Below are 16,358 nucleotides of genomic sequence, written 5' to 3'. Positions count from 1 at the left end.
TACAGGAGTCTGGAGACCTTTCCCTCCGATCCTCTGTCCCCTGCACCCCCATCAACTGTGCCTCTGTAGCAGAGGCCATTTAGAAATGCAATTAACCGGACAAGTGCTATTTATATAGGACAAAATCGTAAGTGTAAGTATGCCTTGGAAAGTACTGTGGCCTACACACAAAGTTGTGTCGCTTTAATGAAAAGTGTGCCTTTAAACTGAATTACTGCAACTTTGGTGTAGAGTCTCTCATATCAGTTTAAACCTGGTTTATATCAGTTTAGCCTGCCCTTGTAAATTTACAAGGTGCTAGACAAAATGTATTTAAGACAATATAAGTGTGCCCACAAAGGAGTTAGCACCAGATTAACTAAATCATTTTAAAATAGCACCTTTAAGGCCTGGCCTACACCTAAAACTTAGGTCGACCTAGTTGTGTCACTCAGGGCTTGTGAAATTTTCACACCCTGAGCTCCATAGTTAGGTCGACCTAACGCCCCGCTGTACGTGGAAGGATTCCATCGACCTAGCTACCTTCTCCAAGAGAGGCAGATTAACTACACTGAGAGAAAAAAAACTTCTGTCAGTGTAGGAAGCATCTACGCTATAGCGCTGGTGCAGCACTAGAGCTCTGCTCCTGTAGTGTAGACATACCCTAAGGTAAACTGGTGCAACTTCTGTGTGTCGGCAAAGCCCTACTGGGCCTTGGTCCCACACACCCTTAACACACGTGCGACTCCAGTGGGACTACTCGCAGGAGTAAAGTTAAGCACGTGCAGAAGAGTTTGCAGGATAGCAGCCTGAATAAGGAGCTCAGGTTTTAGGCTCTGGGAATGCGCACTGCTGGCTGCTCTGAATAAACACAGGGAAATTGCCAGAGGATCTCGGAGATTGCTGAAATTAAAGGAAATCGTATCCACTTGACTCCTTATAAACACCCCCCACCCCCTGGGCGCTGATTGAATTACGTAGCCAGACCTTTCCCCCCGCAGTTCTAGATCGAGTAACAGCAGAGCGATATTTTCCTCCGTCCCTCCCAAGCAGTGACAATCGGGCGCTTAGAAAGCGCTGACTTCGACCATTCACTGCAATCAGTTTGAAGAGGGGCTTCTTAGAACTCCTCCCATGTGTGCTAGGGCAGGGGAAATGTAAACCTAGCTCCGGGTTTGCTGCTCTGAACTACCTTGGCTGGGTGGTTTCATGTTTCCATGTGGCTGCGTTTTTCATGTTTCCATTGTGGTCATTGAGATTTTCTCCAGGGTGAATGTAAGCTGTTTAAAGCGGGAAGGAGGGTCTAGGGCAGCAGCCCTGTCTTCAGACCACCGCTGGAGTACAGTGTACACACGCCCTAGCTAGGGACCAGACCTCTGTTTTATGATCTGCCTTTATGAGTTTAAAAAATGTGGTGACACCAAAGATAAATAATACCTTGGCAGTTATATTTCATACTTGCACATGGTCTCAGTAAATAGGCTGCTCCCCTGGAGTCACAAGATCTGAAATATATGGCCAAATGAGTGCTCGGCTGTTTGCATTAATAACTAAACCCACTTCCAAGCTGATAAAATCAGGGGAGTGACTTTGAACAGGGACAATGTGGAAGGGTGTCACTCCCGAGTTTAAAACTGTGACTCAGCCCTCTCTTGGGGTGCGCAGGATGTACAGTCATGCGGAGTGGGACTGGATAGGAGTGAATTTGGCTGTTAAATGAGGGGACGTGAAGATGTTTACAGCATAAATTATCAGGGTTACCTTTGGCCTAATTTGAAACCGCTGGGGCAGGGAGTGCTGGCTGCTGGAATGTGACTGCAGTGAAGTAGGGGCTACCAGCCCTTTGAGTCCCCAGTAGGCCAGTGTAGGAAAATCCATTTGTTTCCTCCTCTGAGGGAGACCGCAGGCAGATAAATACCCCCCTGGATTAACAGTACCTTCATGCAGGCAGGGAGAAGGGGTAGTGTCAAGCTCTGGAAGGCTGGGCAGGGCTGTCTAGACAGGATGGAACAGCATTAGATCTTACTCCTCTTCCTAACAAAAGCCAGGACAGACTCAGGGAATGGTACTGACAGGTAGCTGCATCAGCACAGGATCCCCACTTCCCCTATTGTGCAGATTTGCTCTCTCTCTCAGCCCAGCTCTGCAAAAGTACTGACCCAGTGAGTGGTGTGTGGAGAGGCCCTGGGTGAAATTCTGGCTCCGTTGAAATCACTGGAAGCTTTGCCATTGACTTCAGTGGGGCCAGGGTTTCACCCCTTATTCCTAAAGTCCAGCCAAGCAGAATTCCCTGCAAACTTAATACCCTCTAACAATGGGTGAGTCTCAGAGCAGTGTGCTGTCTCAGCTCAGCTGGAGTGGGACAGAGGAGATGTGGGTGCTGCATGAGTCTCGGCCCCTGGTCTGCTGGGTAACCTAGGGCAAGTGACTCTGCCTTTCCGTGCCTCTGTTTCCCCACCTGTGAAAGGGCGGTGAGGCTACTTCCCTGCCCCACCGGGGCTGTGGTGAGGGACCTGCTCCGAGAGCCTGAGCTGCAAGGCGCTAGAGAAGGGAGAGCGCTGTTTAACCCGTCAGAGGGCCCCATCAACAACTGGCATTTTTGTCTCGCCATGTGCTGCACCGGAGCCCTGTGAAGCACAGGGGAAGCAGGCTCGCCGTAGGACAGAAACCATCCGAACCGCGGGGCTGGGTCTGGACCCCCCGGCCCCAGTCGGCTGGAGGCCGCGTTCAGCGTCTGGGGATTTCAGAGGGGCAGGGTCCCCCCTTCCCCGGCTGGTTCCCTGGGCCCGGGCGGGGAGCCGCATCCCCTCTGTGCAGCGGGGCGGAGCGGGGGGGTGGGACGCCGGGGCCCCGCCCGCTCCAATCCCCGCGGCCGGGGGCGGGCCCTGCTGCCCAGGAGCCGGCGGGCCGGGAGCGCGGCCAGTGCTGCCGGGCCGGGCCATGGTGGGGACGCTGGCGCTGCCCGAGGGGCCCGAGCCGCTGGACAGGAAGCGGCGCGGCGAGCGGGTGCTGGACAGCCCCGACTCCGGCCTGCCGCCCAGCCCCAGCCACTGGCTGCTGGGCGCCGGCCCCGAGCGCGCTGCGCCCCCCGGGCTGCCCGAGCCGGACGCCGCGGGCCAGGCGCCGCCGGTGAGTATTGCACGGGCCGGGGCAGCGCCGCTCGGGGCGCTGGGCGTGCAGCGGAGTTGGGGGCGTATGCACGGGGCAGCAGGACCCGGGGGTGTCCGGGGGCTGCTAGGGGGACGTATGGATGCATGTACGGGGTAGCGGGACCCGGGGGTGTCCGGGGGCTGCTAGGGGGACGTATGGATGCATGCACGGGACAGCGGGACCCGGGAGTGTCCGGGCATGTATCTCTGCTAGGGGTAGCCGAGGGGCACAGGGGCGTATTGGTGCATGCCCGGGGTTGTGCTGGGGGCGCTGGGTCCAGGCTGTGAAAGTTTCCCTTCCTGATGATCGTGCATCCTCAACGGGGCTCGTCCCTGGTTCCCCCTCAGCAGTGGCTGCACCTCCCGGTGTGACCGAATGTGGGTGAGGGCAGCACACAAAGTGACTGGCTCTGGTGATCCTTGTGCACAGCGGCTTCCCCCTCCGCCTGTCCCCTCTCTGCAAAGATGCGGCTCCTGCCTGCAGAGTGATGCAATGCTTTGGCTCTCCTGCTCGGCAGAGTAGACAGAAGCACAGTCGAGCTCACAAATCCTCCGGTGTCTCTTATCTGCTTGTGGTGTGCAGAGATGCCCTCGGCCAGTTCTCTCCCGCAGCCTTCCAGCCCCGCTGGCTGACTGTCCCTTTGGTGACAGTCAGCTCCTCTCCGCAGAACTGTTTGCGCATCTTTTGGTAACGACTCCCGAAGCCAGAGGGCAGGGGGTTAAGGTGGTGTGCCTGCCATGAATATACGGTAAAGGAAAGGCTGGGTTGTTTAGCTGGCGATAGAGTCTTTTTATTTAGATTTTGGTCTCAAATCACACCAGAAGGCATCCATCCAAGCCCTGAGCATGCATTTAAAAACCCAGTCGCATCAGAGTGGCAGTTAGAACTGGTACAGATTTTCACCTGGAAGAATGCGCCTAGACATGAGAGAGGTCGAAAACAAGTGACCCCTTCACCCAGAACTGCTGCTGCTTTACCGTTTAATTTATCTGTGCAGGGGCTGTACCCACAAAGTGCCCAGCACCCTCTTGGCATGATGGAAGTACAGACATCAGTAGCAGTGGCTGGTGGCGGAATTGTAGAATCATGAAACGCAGTTATTCATTTACAACACCTCCCAGCTTTCTGCCTGTGACAGGAATTCCATACGGCCCGTCACTCTTGCACACAGACTATCTGGAGTCATTTTCCACCAGGCCTTTTTAAAGGTCTGTTGCACACTCGGATCTTGCCGAAGTGAAAGCCGCAAACTGGCTTCTAAGGTATAGTGGCCAGGGGTGAATTCTGGGGTCTGATTTTTTTTCAAAGGTGCTGAGTACCTGCATCGTTCACTAATTTCACTTGGAGTTTGGGGTGCTCATTACCTCTGAAAACCAGGCCTTTTATTGTAGATAACGGACACCTCACTGGCTTATCTAGATCAAAGATGTGTTTGTTAAGATAATGCAGGGAAAGGGGAGAACAGCTTAGAAATGCCAAAGATTGAACAATAAGATTCTCGTAACATCCAGGGGTCTTAAAGGAGCATTCCCAAAGCTGTATTCAAGAAAAGCAGAATTCGCCTGCTTGTAGGTGCTGTGCTAGCCTCAGCACGCGACCGTTCTCCTCCGCCTTCCCAGCTGGGGCGCCTTGGCAGAAGGGAAAGCACCTCACAGTTCATATGGTCCTGTAAGAGAGGAGACGGTGGACTTCTCCATTCCTGGAGAAACCCCAAGCTAGAAAGAGGTCCCCCCTTCCTGCAGCGCATGTACATACTGGATGCAGCTGAGCTTGGGAAATAGGAAGCAGGGAAGGCTGTTCGGAAGTTCATGGAACTTAATAACCTGTGAAGGTTTCTCTTGCAATTGATGTATATAATTGACTGATGAATCCAGTGTTGAGAGGTTTCATACACACTTTGCAAAATATTAATGATGATAAACCCAAACATAAATCCCCGAAGCAGACAGTTTACATGACACCATGCTACCCCTGGAGGATGTACTGACTCCAGCCCCTCGCGGTGGGGAAGGACCTTCTCTGTATGAATGCCCCTGAAGTACCAGGCACACCTATTGTGTAAATCTGTGGGTCTCCGTGGAAGTCAATGGAACTGTCAGTCATTTACAGAGAAGTCTGTTTTGGGTAATGTTAACTTTGTCCTTGACATAGGAGGTGACTAAACATCCATCCCCTCCTGGGATTGTACCGAATTGCTATATTAAAGGGACTCTCTTTGCACTTTTGCAGAATGCTGTGTTCTCCCCCAACCCGCTGCTCTCCAGCTGCCCTGCGAGGTTATGCCCTTTATCCTTTGGCGAAGGAGTTGAGTTTGACCCTCTGCCACCAAAGGAAATAAGGTAAATACAGCATTACAATCAGTTAGTGTTTAAACTTCCCCTTCCCAGGGGCATAGGAAGCAGTAAAGATTTAACAGTTACTGTGCAAAGGAGCAATAGGATTTATCAATGTGTGCCTTCGATGCAAGCTCAGTTATTTGTAGGACTGTATAGTTCCACCCAGCCAGTACATTCCTCCACTTATGCCTTCACCCAGCCCTTTGCAAAGGAGTGTTCTGTCTCCTTTAACCACCTCGAAGAAGAATTTTCAAGGGAAGGCTTCCCCTGTCTCTTTATTATGCTTCTTAGTTCATTATACAGCTGCTAAATCTTGGGTTCTGTTTAATAACTGGAAAGGTAATCATGAGCAAAGATCTTCAAAGGGAGTAGCTTTCTAAAGGGTTGTTTTATTAGCGGAAAGGAATTCCACTTTCCTAAGCTGATGGTTTTATAGCAGAAGGTTCTATCTTATCAGCAAGAGGTAATCCTGTGAACTGGAGGGAAAAGCTAATATTTCGAGATGTGGAATTTTTTTAATACACTGCCTCAGTTCATAGTATGTGAATTATTCCTTTGGACATAATTTTGCAGTAAAAAGGAACAAAGTTTCCCTTTCTATAGGCATAAGTAGAACGATCATATTGATCAAACAGCACGCTGATAGGAGGATTTAAAAAATTTTCACTAGTGTTGACAAAGGACCCAATCCTGAGGTTGGAATTGACGCTTGGTACCATGCAGGATCAGGCCCGGTGTGAAGCTGAGAGGGAAAATCTTTTTCGGTGCACACCGGCTTCCAGTCCCATCTCATATTACCAACCCAGACATTCTTGATATTCATTTTCATATCAGAAATGCTCAATACACGAATTGTATTATTTTTCGGCCAGTCGAGTCCATGGTGGTTTTTCTCATGGAAACAAGTGGGTATAATTGTATTTGCCTTGGCTGATGACCCCAAGGATGGGGAAGGATAAAGAACTCCCACAGGACCCTTGATGGATAAGAATACAGAAAACAGCATCTGTTTCCATGGGAGCTGCAAGGGGTCAACAGCTATGACAATCAGGCCACAGGGAGTTTAAATGGATCTAGGTGCCTGGTTGGGCTGCCAGAGTCTGAAAAGGATTGTTTAGGCCCCACCAGGCTCAGAAGATAGTTAGACTGATGGCATTTCTGGAAATTCCAATAGAAAAGGAGATCCTGCCTAGAGCTTGTGCTTGGACAAACAATGAAAACGCCAGGCGGGCTACAAGCAGAAGGTGGTTTTCCTCTCCCCTAAATGGAAAGAGAGAGATCAGTGGGAAAATATATATTTTAAATAAAAAAAGCTTTGGACTAGGAATCCTAGTGTTTATCCAGCACTTTTCATCCATGGATCTCAAAGCACTTGACAAAGGAGATCAGGATTGTCAGCCCCACTTTACAGATGAGGAAACTGAGGCCCAGAGAGAGGAAGTGGCTAGCCCAAGGTCATATGGCTGGGAATGGAATCCCTTGTGCCCTAGCTAGGAGATCACCCTGCCTCCCATAGTGTCTTTGGCTAGCTACATTTCCCAGTGAGCACTGGCCGCTGGAGCGAAGTGAGATTCACACTAGGGTCTCTCTTGTGTGTTTCAGGTACACCTCCTCGGTGAAGTATGACTCAGAGAAGCACTTCATCGATGATGTCTATATGCCTGTGGGGTTAGGCATTTCCTCGTGCAGCCAAACGGTTGTCTGCATCCCTGATTGCACATGGCGCAGTTACAAAGCCGAGGTCCACTTTGAGCCTCGGAACAAGCCCCTGCGTTTCGCCAGCACCACCATTGTCTACCCAAAGCACACCAAAACTGTGTACACCACCACTCTGGATTACAACTGCAGGAAGTCCATGCGGCGGTTCTTGTCCAGCATAGAGCTGGAGTCTGCAGAATACCCTGGGAATGATTACCTCCTGGATGGCTGCTGACTGACACCTGTCTCTCTTGCTATGATCCATCCTAGTTCCTTTCTACTGTACTGTACTAACTCTCCACTAGCTAAAGTGGGTAAAAAAACCTAATTGCCCAGTCACTCTAAGGGAACCTTACCTGTCGCTACCTCTGACCCAGCTCATAAATTCAGCTTTAAGCGTCAAAATGGCCTGCATTTAATTTTCTATGGGAATTTAGCTTTTCAAGATACCAGTTTATCCTCCTTTAGAGCTGCTGATTCCCTCCCCTGTTCCCACGTTGCAGTAATCAGGTGAAAAGAAGGGAAATGTTTCCACAGAGGAAAAGTTAATTGCTCTTTCACAGATAAGGGAGAGTCTGGGACAGTGGAAAAATGTACATGATCTTCATGCTGATGTGTAAAACCAATGACAATTCTCTTGCTGCAGAAAATTTAGCAGATAATTCAGCCACTTGTAAACAGAGAGCCATAATTAATTTCAGCTTTGGTCACAGGACCTTGGTAAAGCAGAAAGTGCTGACATCCTTTGGCATAGGCTAGCTGATGGGAAATCCACAATTTTATATTTAAGCAGATGTTTTTTAATCGCATTCATGCCTGTTTTTAAAGATGTTTCCTTTAAGGGGTGGGGGTGTGTGTGGAAAGAGTTTTGATTAGAGCAAGAGTTAAATTGCATTTGGGTAGCTGTAGGCAATCGGCATAGAAGGAACTGGGTTATCTTTCTTCCGGGTCCCCTAATCTTACAGAACATCTTGTGTACTTCTCAGTTAGTTAACCCAGCCTCAAACTTGTGCAACTATTTGTCAGTGCAGCAGATACTAGAATTTGCAGGCACTGTACTGTAACTTGTGAAGAATATTATGCAGAAAATTATCTCTATGGGGTGATGAATTTTGGAACGCCAAGTGTAGACATCCGCTAGTGTCAAACCGCTAGTATCTGGTATGTGCTAATGCTGGCACTGTTTCTCACTCAAGTGGAGCTGCAACAGTGGGAGAATGTTAGGAAATCCACAGTGTGGAGGTCATAAAGTGGAAGTAGAAACCTGGGAATCCAGCAGCATCACCTAGGGTACGTGGGAGTGACTTGCCAAGAAAGGCATTGATTGCGACAAAGGGAATGCAAAACTGTCAACTGGCTAGATCCACAGCCATGCCTGTGCTTTCCCTGTTGCACTTCACAAAGATCATTATTCTGTCTCAGTTTTTCAATCTGATGGTGTTGATGATTTCACTGGGGCAAGGAAGGTCTTCCATACCCAGCAGCGTCCTGAGCAGCCCTGCAGTAACACATCAGAGTGCATTTCAGCTGGAGATCACTGAGGGTTGGGGGGTGGGCAGGAGAGAGGTGGTGAGAATAATCACTTCAGAATAACCTGCACCTTAACATTGTCTTTGTCACACTTTCATGCACTTTGACCAAACAGAAGGTGTGGCTTTCTAAATCTCCAAAATCGTTGTATCTTTGTTGAAAGAGAGGAGAGCAGCATGGAAAGGGCGTGCTTTCGAAGATGTGGCTTGTACTCTTTGTTGGTGTAGTAGTGATATTGTGGATGTTCCATAGAAGCCTGCTCATGTCTTTTTTTATATATATATATCTCCCCAAACTCAGGTGGGGCAAAAATTCATCCCTCTGTAGAGCAACAGCCCAAGACCACCTCTCAAAAGGGGACTTATGTAGGGCATCGGGACAAGGGAAAATGTCATCAGTAGAGAGCAAGGAATGCAGAATGTGTGCTGGTTGGAGATTATTATTGGGGCTGCAGTAAGATAGATCCTGCAGTTTTACAAATGGCCTGTGCAGAGGTATACTTTGCAGTTTGGTACAAATGGCATGTGCAGAGGTATATTCTGCAGTGTGCTACTAATGTGAGCTGAAATGATTCAAGAGACTGAAAGTGCAATGGAAGAGGGGATTTGTTGGGGTTTTTTTTTTTTTTGCCTATTTATTCCCTTGAATCAGTAGTTTCTTTAATCCTTGTTTCCTGCCCTAAAACATTTCCAAGGGAGACTTGGAATGCTGAGTTTAAATAGCCATCCCCATAAGAGACTATGGGTACGGGGATTCTGACCAGACCTTTGACCCCACTGAAGCTATTGGAACTGCATGGGGTGTGAATCAGGGCCAGAACTACCAACATGACTAGTATAGCCTAGTACCAAATGCACTGAATCTAGTCTGTACTATTTAAGAAATGCTAATTACATTCCCACTAAGACCATTCCTTAAGTGTTTGCCAAAAGTGCACTCATGACAGGGCACAAGCCAACCTCTGCGTGGTGGGGTTTCAAACATAATTTCTCTGTTGGACAGGTTATTCCATTATTGCCAGCTTGTACTTTCCTCCTGCCCCTGTAGGAGACAGGATACTGGACTAGAATGGATGCCTGGTTTACTCCACTATCACTGTTCCCCTGAATTCATTACAAGATTTTGGAGAGAAGTTTTATTTTAAAATTGTAACCATGACCTGTTCCAAGTTAAATTAGAAATAACACTTACACTATGGTTTGACACAACACATGCTTTAAAAACACAGATTTATTGATGTTCCTCTTTAAAAAGATGGTAACTGATGGAAGATGCTTTTTAAAAAATTCAGGTTACTATATTGCAACACCTTGGTTCTCACTGTGCAAGATCCAATACGTTCTGTTGTCTGTGACATGATTCCCCCCCCCCCCCCAAAACAACAACAACAAAGTTTTAATTTGCTTTATCTCATTTAACTAGTAATAAATTATATGAAAACCATAATTGTAGGGAAGTCTCTTTTTAATTGAAGCCTTATTGGTTGTTGATGGGTCTTGAATGCAAACTAGAGTCACAAATGGCTGGTTCATCTCTACTGCGTTAACTCTGGCTGGCTGGGAGTTATTATTGAAATTAGTGGGTAAGTACTGTGTGGAAGAGTTAGATATCATTTATTACATGATTTACTTAGAACTAGAGACTTAATATATTCAGCTGATCTTAGATCCTGTTGCTTTTATCAGACTTGATTGTTGCTAAATTCTCTAATAAGCCATATCAAGTATAAAATTGCCTATACAAATATAATACAAATGCTATGGCTTCATGAGTTTAGTAAGACACTTGAAGATGTTCTTTTAAGACAATTGGAAATTCTCCCCACAGCCTGTATTTCACATCTGGTACCATTTTATTCCTAAAGAGCTAGTTCTGGTTTCTGATATGTGTTTTGCCACATATTGCAAACAAAGCAGTTGTTGTTTTCAAATGAACTGAGTATTTAAACAGACAAAACTCTCTTTTGATTGTGGATTTTTTTTTAAATGGGGGTGGGGATAGTCCAGGTGCTCTGATGGGCACAGTATATAAAAAGTTATTGGAATGTATTATATATTCAAAAAAAAATTTGATTTGTGACAAGCTGTTCTTGTCAGAACTATAACTTATGTGTCTGGATGCCTACTGTCTTGTTAAATGCTTCTGACTTTCCAGGCTTGTGGATTTGTTTTTTTTTTAATATCGATAGAAGGAATTGATGCAACAGAATACCAATTCTTTAATTCATAATAGAGTTTTTGGTGTACTTTTTTCGCTGCTCATTTGCCCACCCCTTTGCATAAGCGCTTGGTTTTCAAGTAATGACATTGTTGGAATCTAGTGAGTCTTGAAACAGAATATATTTATAAAGAACCAACCTGCCATTGCAAAAGTGCCAGTGGCATTATGCAGCCAATTAAAGGCAATAGGATTAGAGGATCATTCAGTGATAAAATATTAAAGAAAACAGAGGAGTCCTATGCATATAAGACAATAGTTGTTAGAAAAGACCAGTGCATTCAAATAGCGTTTAAGAAGTGTTTTTAAATCAAAGGAACATATTTCCGAGCAGGTAGAGGGAAGTTACGAGAACTTATTATCTCTCTTCTTTCAAATGCATGGTCTTTTTCCCCCCCAAAACATCTCCTTTTGTCTGCCCTTGGCTATTTTTTAATATTCTAATATTGTAAAAGTATTCTAAGGAAGTCTGTATGAAAGACATTACTGTGTGTGTGATGAAAAGCAAGGGCATCTGAGAGGCTGATGGAATGGGCGGGGAAGCCTATTAAGTGAAAGACTAATGATTATTTTTTTTTAGTTAATTTTGGCCACTGATGCAGAAGACACCCAGAGCCATGTTGCTGCAGCAATCACGGTATTGACAAGGACAATCCTGTCGCTTGAGAAAAGGGTACTTTTCAATTTAGTGCACTTTGTTTCTGATTTAAATCTCCGAGTTCAGGGAACAATACAATAAGTTTTTGTAACAGAAGAAAGTAGTATTGTCTAGCAAGATTGCCACAAGAGCAAGCCAGGCACTGAGACCTGGATTTTAATCCTGATTCTGCAATGTATGTGACCTTAGGCAAGCCTCTCTGCATATCACGTACCCTAGTCTCTATGCACAGTATCAAATCACTTAGCTACTTATTGCCTCAATTTCCCCATCTGCAACATGGGCTAACACCTGCCCACTTCACAGAGGTACTGTGAGGCTTAATGCATTCGTGTTTGAAAAGCACTGAGATAATCCAGTAGGACACTGCTATTTATGAATAACGTCTGAGCAGTAAGAGGGTACTTGAGGGCAGAGTAGTAGGATGTAGAGAACCTTTAATAAAACCATCAAAATAATTTGTTTTATTGTCCACTTTTCATGTAGTGTTTTATAACAGGTCTGGCAGAAGTAAACGGAATACCCTGTTAGTATGGGGAATTAATCCCACTAACAACATTGCCGTGAACAAAGGTATATACAAAGTTTCAAAGTAACGGTTTTGTTGCCGTTACTGTTTTAAATACAGATATAAAATAGAGAACAATACTGGTTTACACAACTTCCTGAGAAATATTTGGTAATGCTGCTGGTTGCAGTTCAGACACTTTGGTAGCTAGCTCAGCATTCAGGACCTCTTCTTCTTTATTTTCCTGAAAATAAGGACTGGAGCGATCCTCCTGACATATTGTCTGACCATTATTTGTGTATGGATCTTTGGTTTGAAGTAACGGGAAATGCTTGAGAGTCAAACATGGCTCTGTGGGTAGCTGTTGCTGGACATATAACCCGTAGCGTTTCCTTCTGTTCAGTTTATAGATACGCAGCCTTTCTTCCTCAGCAGCAGGATCTTCAAGAATCCCATCCCACCGAAGGCTTTCATTGATCTGATCAGAAATGTCCTGCTCTGTTTGGGTAGAGCCTGAAGTATTGGAAGCTGATAATAAAAACGTATTTATTTCTGCATCAATGTGAATCCCCTTTACAGCATTTTGTGCTGGGTCAGGATCCTTCCTGACGCTTAGTATTTCAAGTAACTGAGCAGAGAGGGTCTGATGCTTCCTGCTTTTGCTGTGATGTTTATCTGGTGAAATGAGAAATAATATTAACAGAGAGCTTATACGGCATCACTGTCACCTGGGCTTTACTGTTCACAGGGTGATGAGAAAGATACAGATAAAAAATCATTAAACATAGCACAGACTCACTGTCAAGAAACCAGATTTGTTAACAAAATATCAATCACATAAAAGCTCATTGTTGAGGGGAAATATGTATTTAGCTCAATGACTGACGCCATTTATAGAACTACTGTACTCATATAAAATGTACGTAAGCAGAACTTTTAACATACTCATAACACTTTGATACCAGCATCATGCCCATTGGACCAGTATGACTATTGCGTTTTGTAAAGTAGTTGTGTGCACTTTAGTATTATGTTTTTTCCAATGTGAATGTTAAACATTTGAGTTAAAAGAATGGCCGAAACTGAAACGAGAAATTGTGGCCATTATTTGAATACCACCTCAGGCTTTTAATGCTCTACTAACCAGGGAAACGAGATAGTCCTTGTGCCAAAAAGTTTACAGTCCTAAACTAGAGAGTTTTCTTAAATCCTCCCTCAAAAAATCAGATTGAGCGTTTACCTGCTACAACTAGGATTAATTTCCGTTTTAATTTGTCTCTCCAGTTAAAGGGCTAGTGAACAGATCCTATGGAGGAAAAATGTCTCTTGCAAGCTGTGCTGGAGCTGTTTTTTAAAGTCTTGCCCCATTTAGGCCTCAGCTTCCACCAATGGTTATTCTAACTAGCTTTTGCCATTGTAATAAATTAGTCCTGCTTCCTTCTAAAGTTTAAACTTCACAAAATAGTCAGATTTTTAAAAAATCCCTGATGTTTTAGTAATGTGAGTCATGTTATTTTAATAAGATGCCTGACATAACTTTAATAGTTCTGTTTCTTTACATGATTGAAGAAAACCTCCCCTATTAAGAAGTTTTGAAATAAACCCTCACTCTGTTGGTGTATTAGCAAGCCAAATACTGTTCATTAGAGGTCAGATAAATTTTGACTCGCATCAATTAAATGTTCAACATTCAACCAACTGTAGTTCAGCTCTGTGAAAGAAAATCAAAAATATATCCAGCTACCTCAAATCTTGCAGCAGTTTTGTGAAACTACCTACTCTCCAACAGCTGTCCTATGCCTCCTACAGTCCACATGAGGGAGCTACATGTACTTCCAATAAACCATTTGTTTAACGAAATAAAAGCAAAGGCTACAACAAAAAGTACTAACAGGCTCTAATTCTAGGGGGAGGTTCTAAAATGTTTAAGATTCCTTCTCACCAAAAGCCCAAACTTATTTCCTGGGATCTACAGCAGCCAATCTCTCTGGTTTTTGTTTTTTTTTACTATGACTGTACAGTAGTGAAAAAGGATGTCTAATTATCCCAGTATAATAGTAGTTTTCTACACTATGAACAGGTAGGTAAATAAAGCCAATCTCAACTCAAGACTGTGTGTGGTTCTATATTTATAGCTACCCATTCCAAAATATTACACACGCTCTGTGACGTTCCCCGAGGGTTATCTGGACCGGTGATCTGCTAGGTCACTCCAATCCTCGACTCTTGGAGCCAGACTTCCCTGCTCTGCTGTGAGAACCCCCACTCCTGGGCTGTTCACGCACAGCCTCTGGCATGTAAGCTGCTTGGATTGTGCAACTGAATGACTAGCCAATATCTCTGGTCCCAGACACAACCCTATGAACCTCTGTCTTGCAGTGTCCAGTTATGCCCGCTGAATGCTGCACGCTTATATGAGTTTGTCAATTTAACAAAGAAATTGATATGTACCAGGCTTGTTCTCCCAAGGGGAGTTTCTGACATGCTTCAAACCAAACTCACGCTTCAGGTAGAATAAACAAATTTATTAACTACAAAGATAGATTTTAAGTGATTATAAGTCAAAGCATAACAAGTCAGATTTGGTCAGATGAAATAAGATCAGCTTAGAATGTATTTTGCTTTTAACACTTTCAGTGCCCTCATAAACTTAGATGCTTTTCACCACAGGCTGGCTGGTTGCCCTTCAGCCAGGCTTTCACCTTTGATCAGTGCTTCAGTTGCTTGGTGTGGTGGTGTCTGTAGATGGAGGTGGAAGAGAGAGGAAGAGCATGGCAAAAGGAAGGGGGTGACTCACTTGAGAGTCCAACAGATCCTTTGTTGCTGCCTAGGCTAGTGTCCTTTGTTCCTGTGAGGCTGGGCTGGGTTTGTCCAATACATGCCCTGATGAGGTGTGAACTGCCCCTTGGTTCCTGGACAGTTTTGCCTGGGCTTGTTTTAAGCCATGAGGACACATTTTCAGCCTCATAACTATATACATTAAATTACAACCTATAACATTACTATAACAACAATGCTCAGTGCATCATGAGCCTTCCGAAGACACCAGACATGACAAACTTTGCATTGGGTACCACACAATCATAAGGATGAACATGGGGGTGTAGGGTGTTCCTCCGAAGTACAGAGCATCACACCCTCCAACACACACACGGGTATAGCAGGCAATCTGTACGTATGCTGGCTGATCAATACACACAATCAGTAATTATACCCATAACCTCTAAAGGTGATAACGCACTTCCCTCACTAACAGCAGGGACAGCAAAGTGGAGACAGATTTGATTCTCCACTACCTTACCCTTTGTGTGGTCATGTGCACCAGGCAAAGGGCATAAAACTGCCATTCTCATTTGGTAGCATGTTCCATATACTGCGCTGGTGTAAGTGATGGTCCAAGGCACTGGAGCATTGGGCCCCCTGGAGCTAGCGATATGTTATGCAAAAGCCAACCTGACCATAGCCAGAAGCAGTGTGGCCTTTGAGAAGTGACAGCTGCTTTCCACCATGCACACCTGCCTCCCATTCACTCCTTGCAGGCTGTGCCCCCATCCTCCAGGTGCTGTGCCCACTGGCACCTATTGCTATAACACAGCATTGCTAACCTGTCTCCTCAGAGGCGGAGGGGCTGCTGCCATGCCCGCTGCTCCTGGTGTTACTGTCATCCTGGTCTGCTTTCTTTTTCTTCTTCTTCGGCTTCTTCTTGCCTGTGGCCTGTGGTAGGGGTGAGGATGGCGTAGGGGTTAGGATCCCCTTACCTGGCTGCTTGCTGCTGGCCTTGCCTTTCTCCTTGCCAAGCAGCAATTCCTGCACCCCCTTGCATCCTGGACTCTCCTGCATGGGGCACACCCTGGCTCTCACTGAGCTACTGCTGAGCCTGCAAATAGGGGGAAAGACTTGTTGAAGGGCCTTTCGGTGCCCCCTTCATCTGCTGCAAAGTCCACCATCTTCCTAGCGCAGGGCCCACACATCCCCCACAGTCCACCTCCTTCCGCATCACCCTTCCCCCAAGCCTCCAAGTCTTTCCCCCTGCGTCTTACTCCTCAGAGCCCCCAGGACCGGACTCCAGAGCCCCCCGAGTCCTCTGTCCCCCCAGTCCCTGCCCCCTTGATCACACACTAGTGAGCTGTCATCTATCTCTGCCCCCAGTCCATGTCCCTCGGGCCCCTACTCCCCAGACATCTGCCCCCAGAGATCCCTGTTCTCCCCAGGCCCTACCCCCTGGATTCAACTCCCCAGAGAGCCCCCCACTCCCCAGAGTCCCTCCCCCGCCCCTATTCTC

The 16,358-nt window shown here is 46.1% G+C and overlaps 2 protein-coding genes across 2 annotated transcripts; one reads left to right on the top strand and one right to left on the bottom strand.

Moving 5' to 3' along the window:
* The first annotated feature begins 2,919 nt into the window (after positions 1-2,919).
* Positions 2,920-8,884, top strand: RFLNB (refilin B). Its single transcript, XM_024211270.2, has 3 exons — positions 2,920-3,108; positions 5,359-5,468; positions 7,068-8,884. The coding sequence occupies exons 1-3, from the start codon at positions 2,920-2,922 to the stop codon at positions 7,396-7,398; spliced, it is 630 nt and encodes a 209-aa protein (XP_024067038.1). The 3' UTR covers positions 7,399-8,884.
* Positions 8,885-8,972: 88 nt separating this feature from the next.
* On the bottom strand, positions 8,973-15,916 carry CUNH17orf97 (chromosome unknown C17orf97 homolog). The gene is made up of 2 exons (XM_029912531.1): positions 15,682-15,916; positions 8,973-12,751 (listed from the first exon to the last, which is right to left on the bottom strand). The coding sequence occupies exons 1-2, from the start codon at positions 15,914-15,916 to the stop codon at positions 12,222-12,224; spliced, it is 765 nt and encodes a 254-aa protein (XP_029768391.1). The 3' UTR covers positions 8,973-12,221.
* Positions 15,917-16,358: the final 442 nt, after the last annotated feature.

Source organism: Terrapene carolina, unplaced genomic scaffold, assembly GCF_002925995.2.
Source record: "Terrapene carolina triunguis isolate 2854851 unplaced genomic scaffold, T_m_triunguis-2.0 Scaffold231, whole genome shotgun sequence".
Lineage (NCBI taxonomy): Eukaryota > Metazoa > Chordata > Testudines > Emydidae > Terrapene > Terrapene triunguis.
Note: the sequence above shows the minus strand (reverse complement) of the source record. Positions and strands in the feature narration are given on the sequence as shown.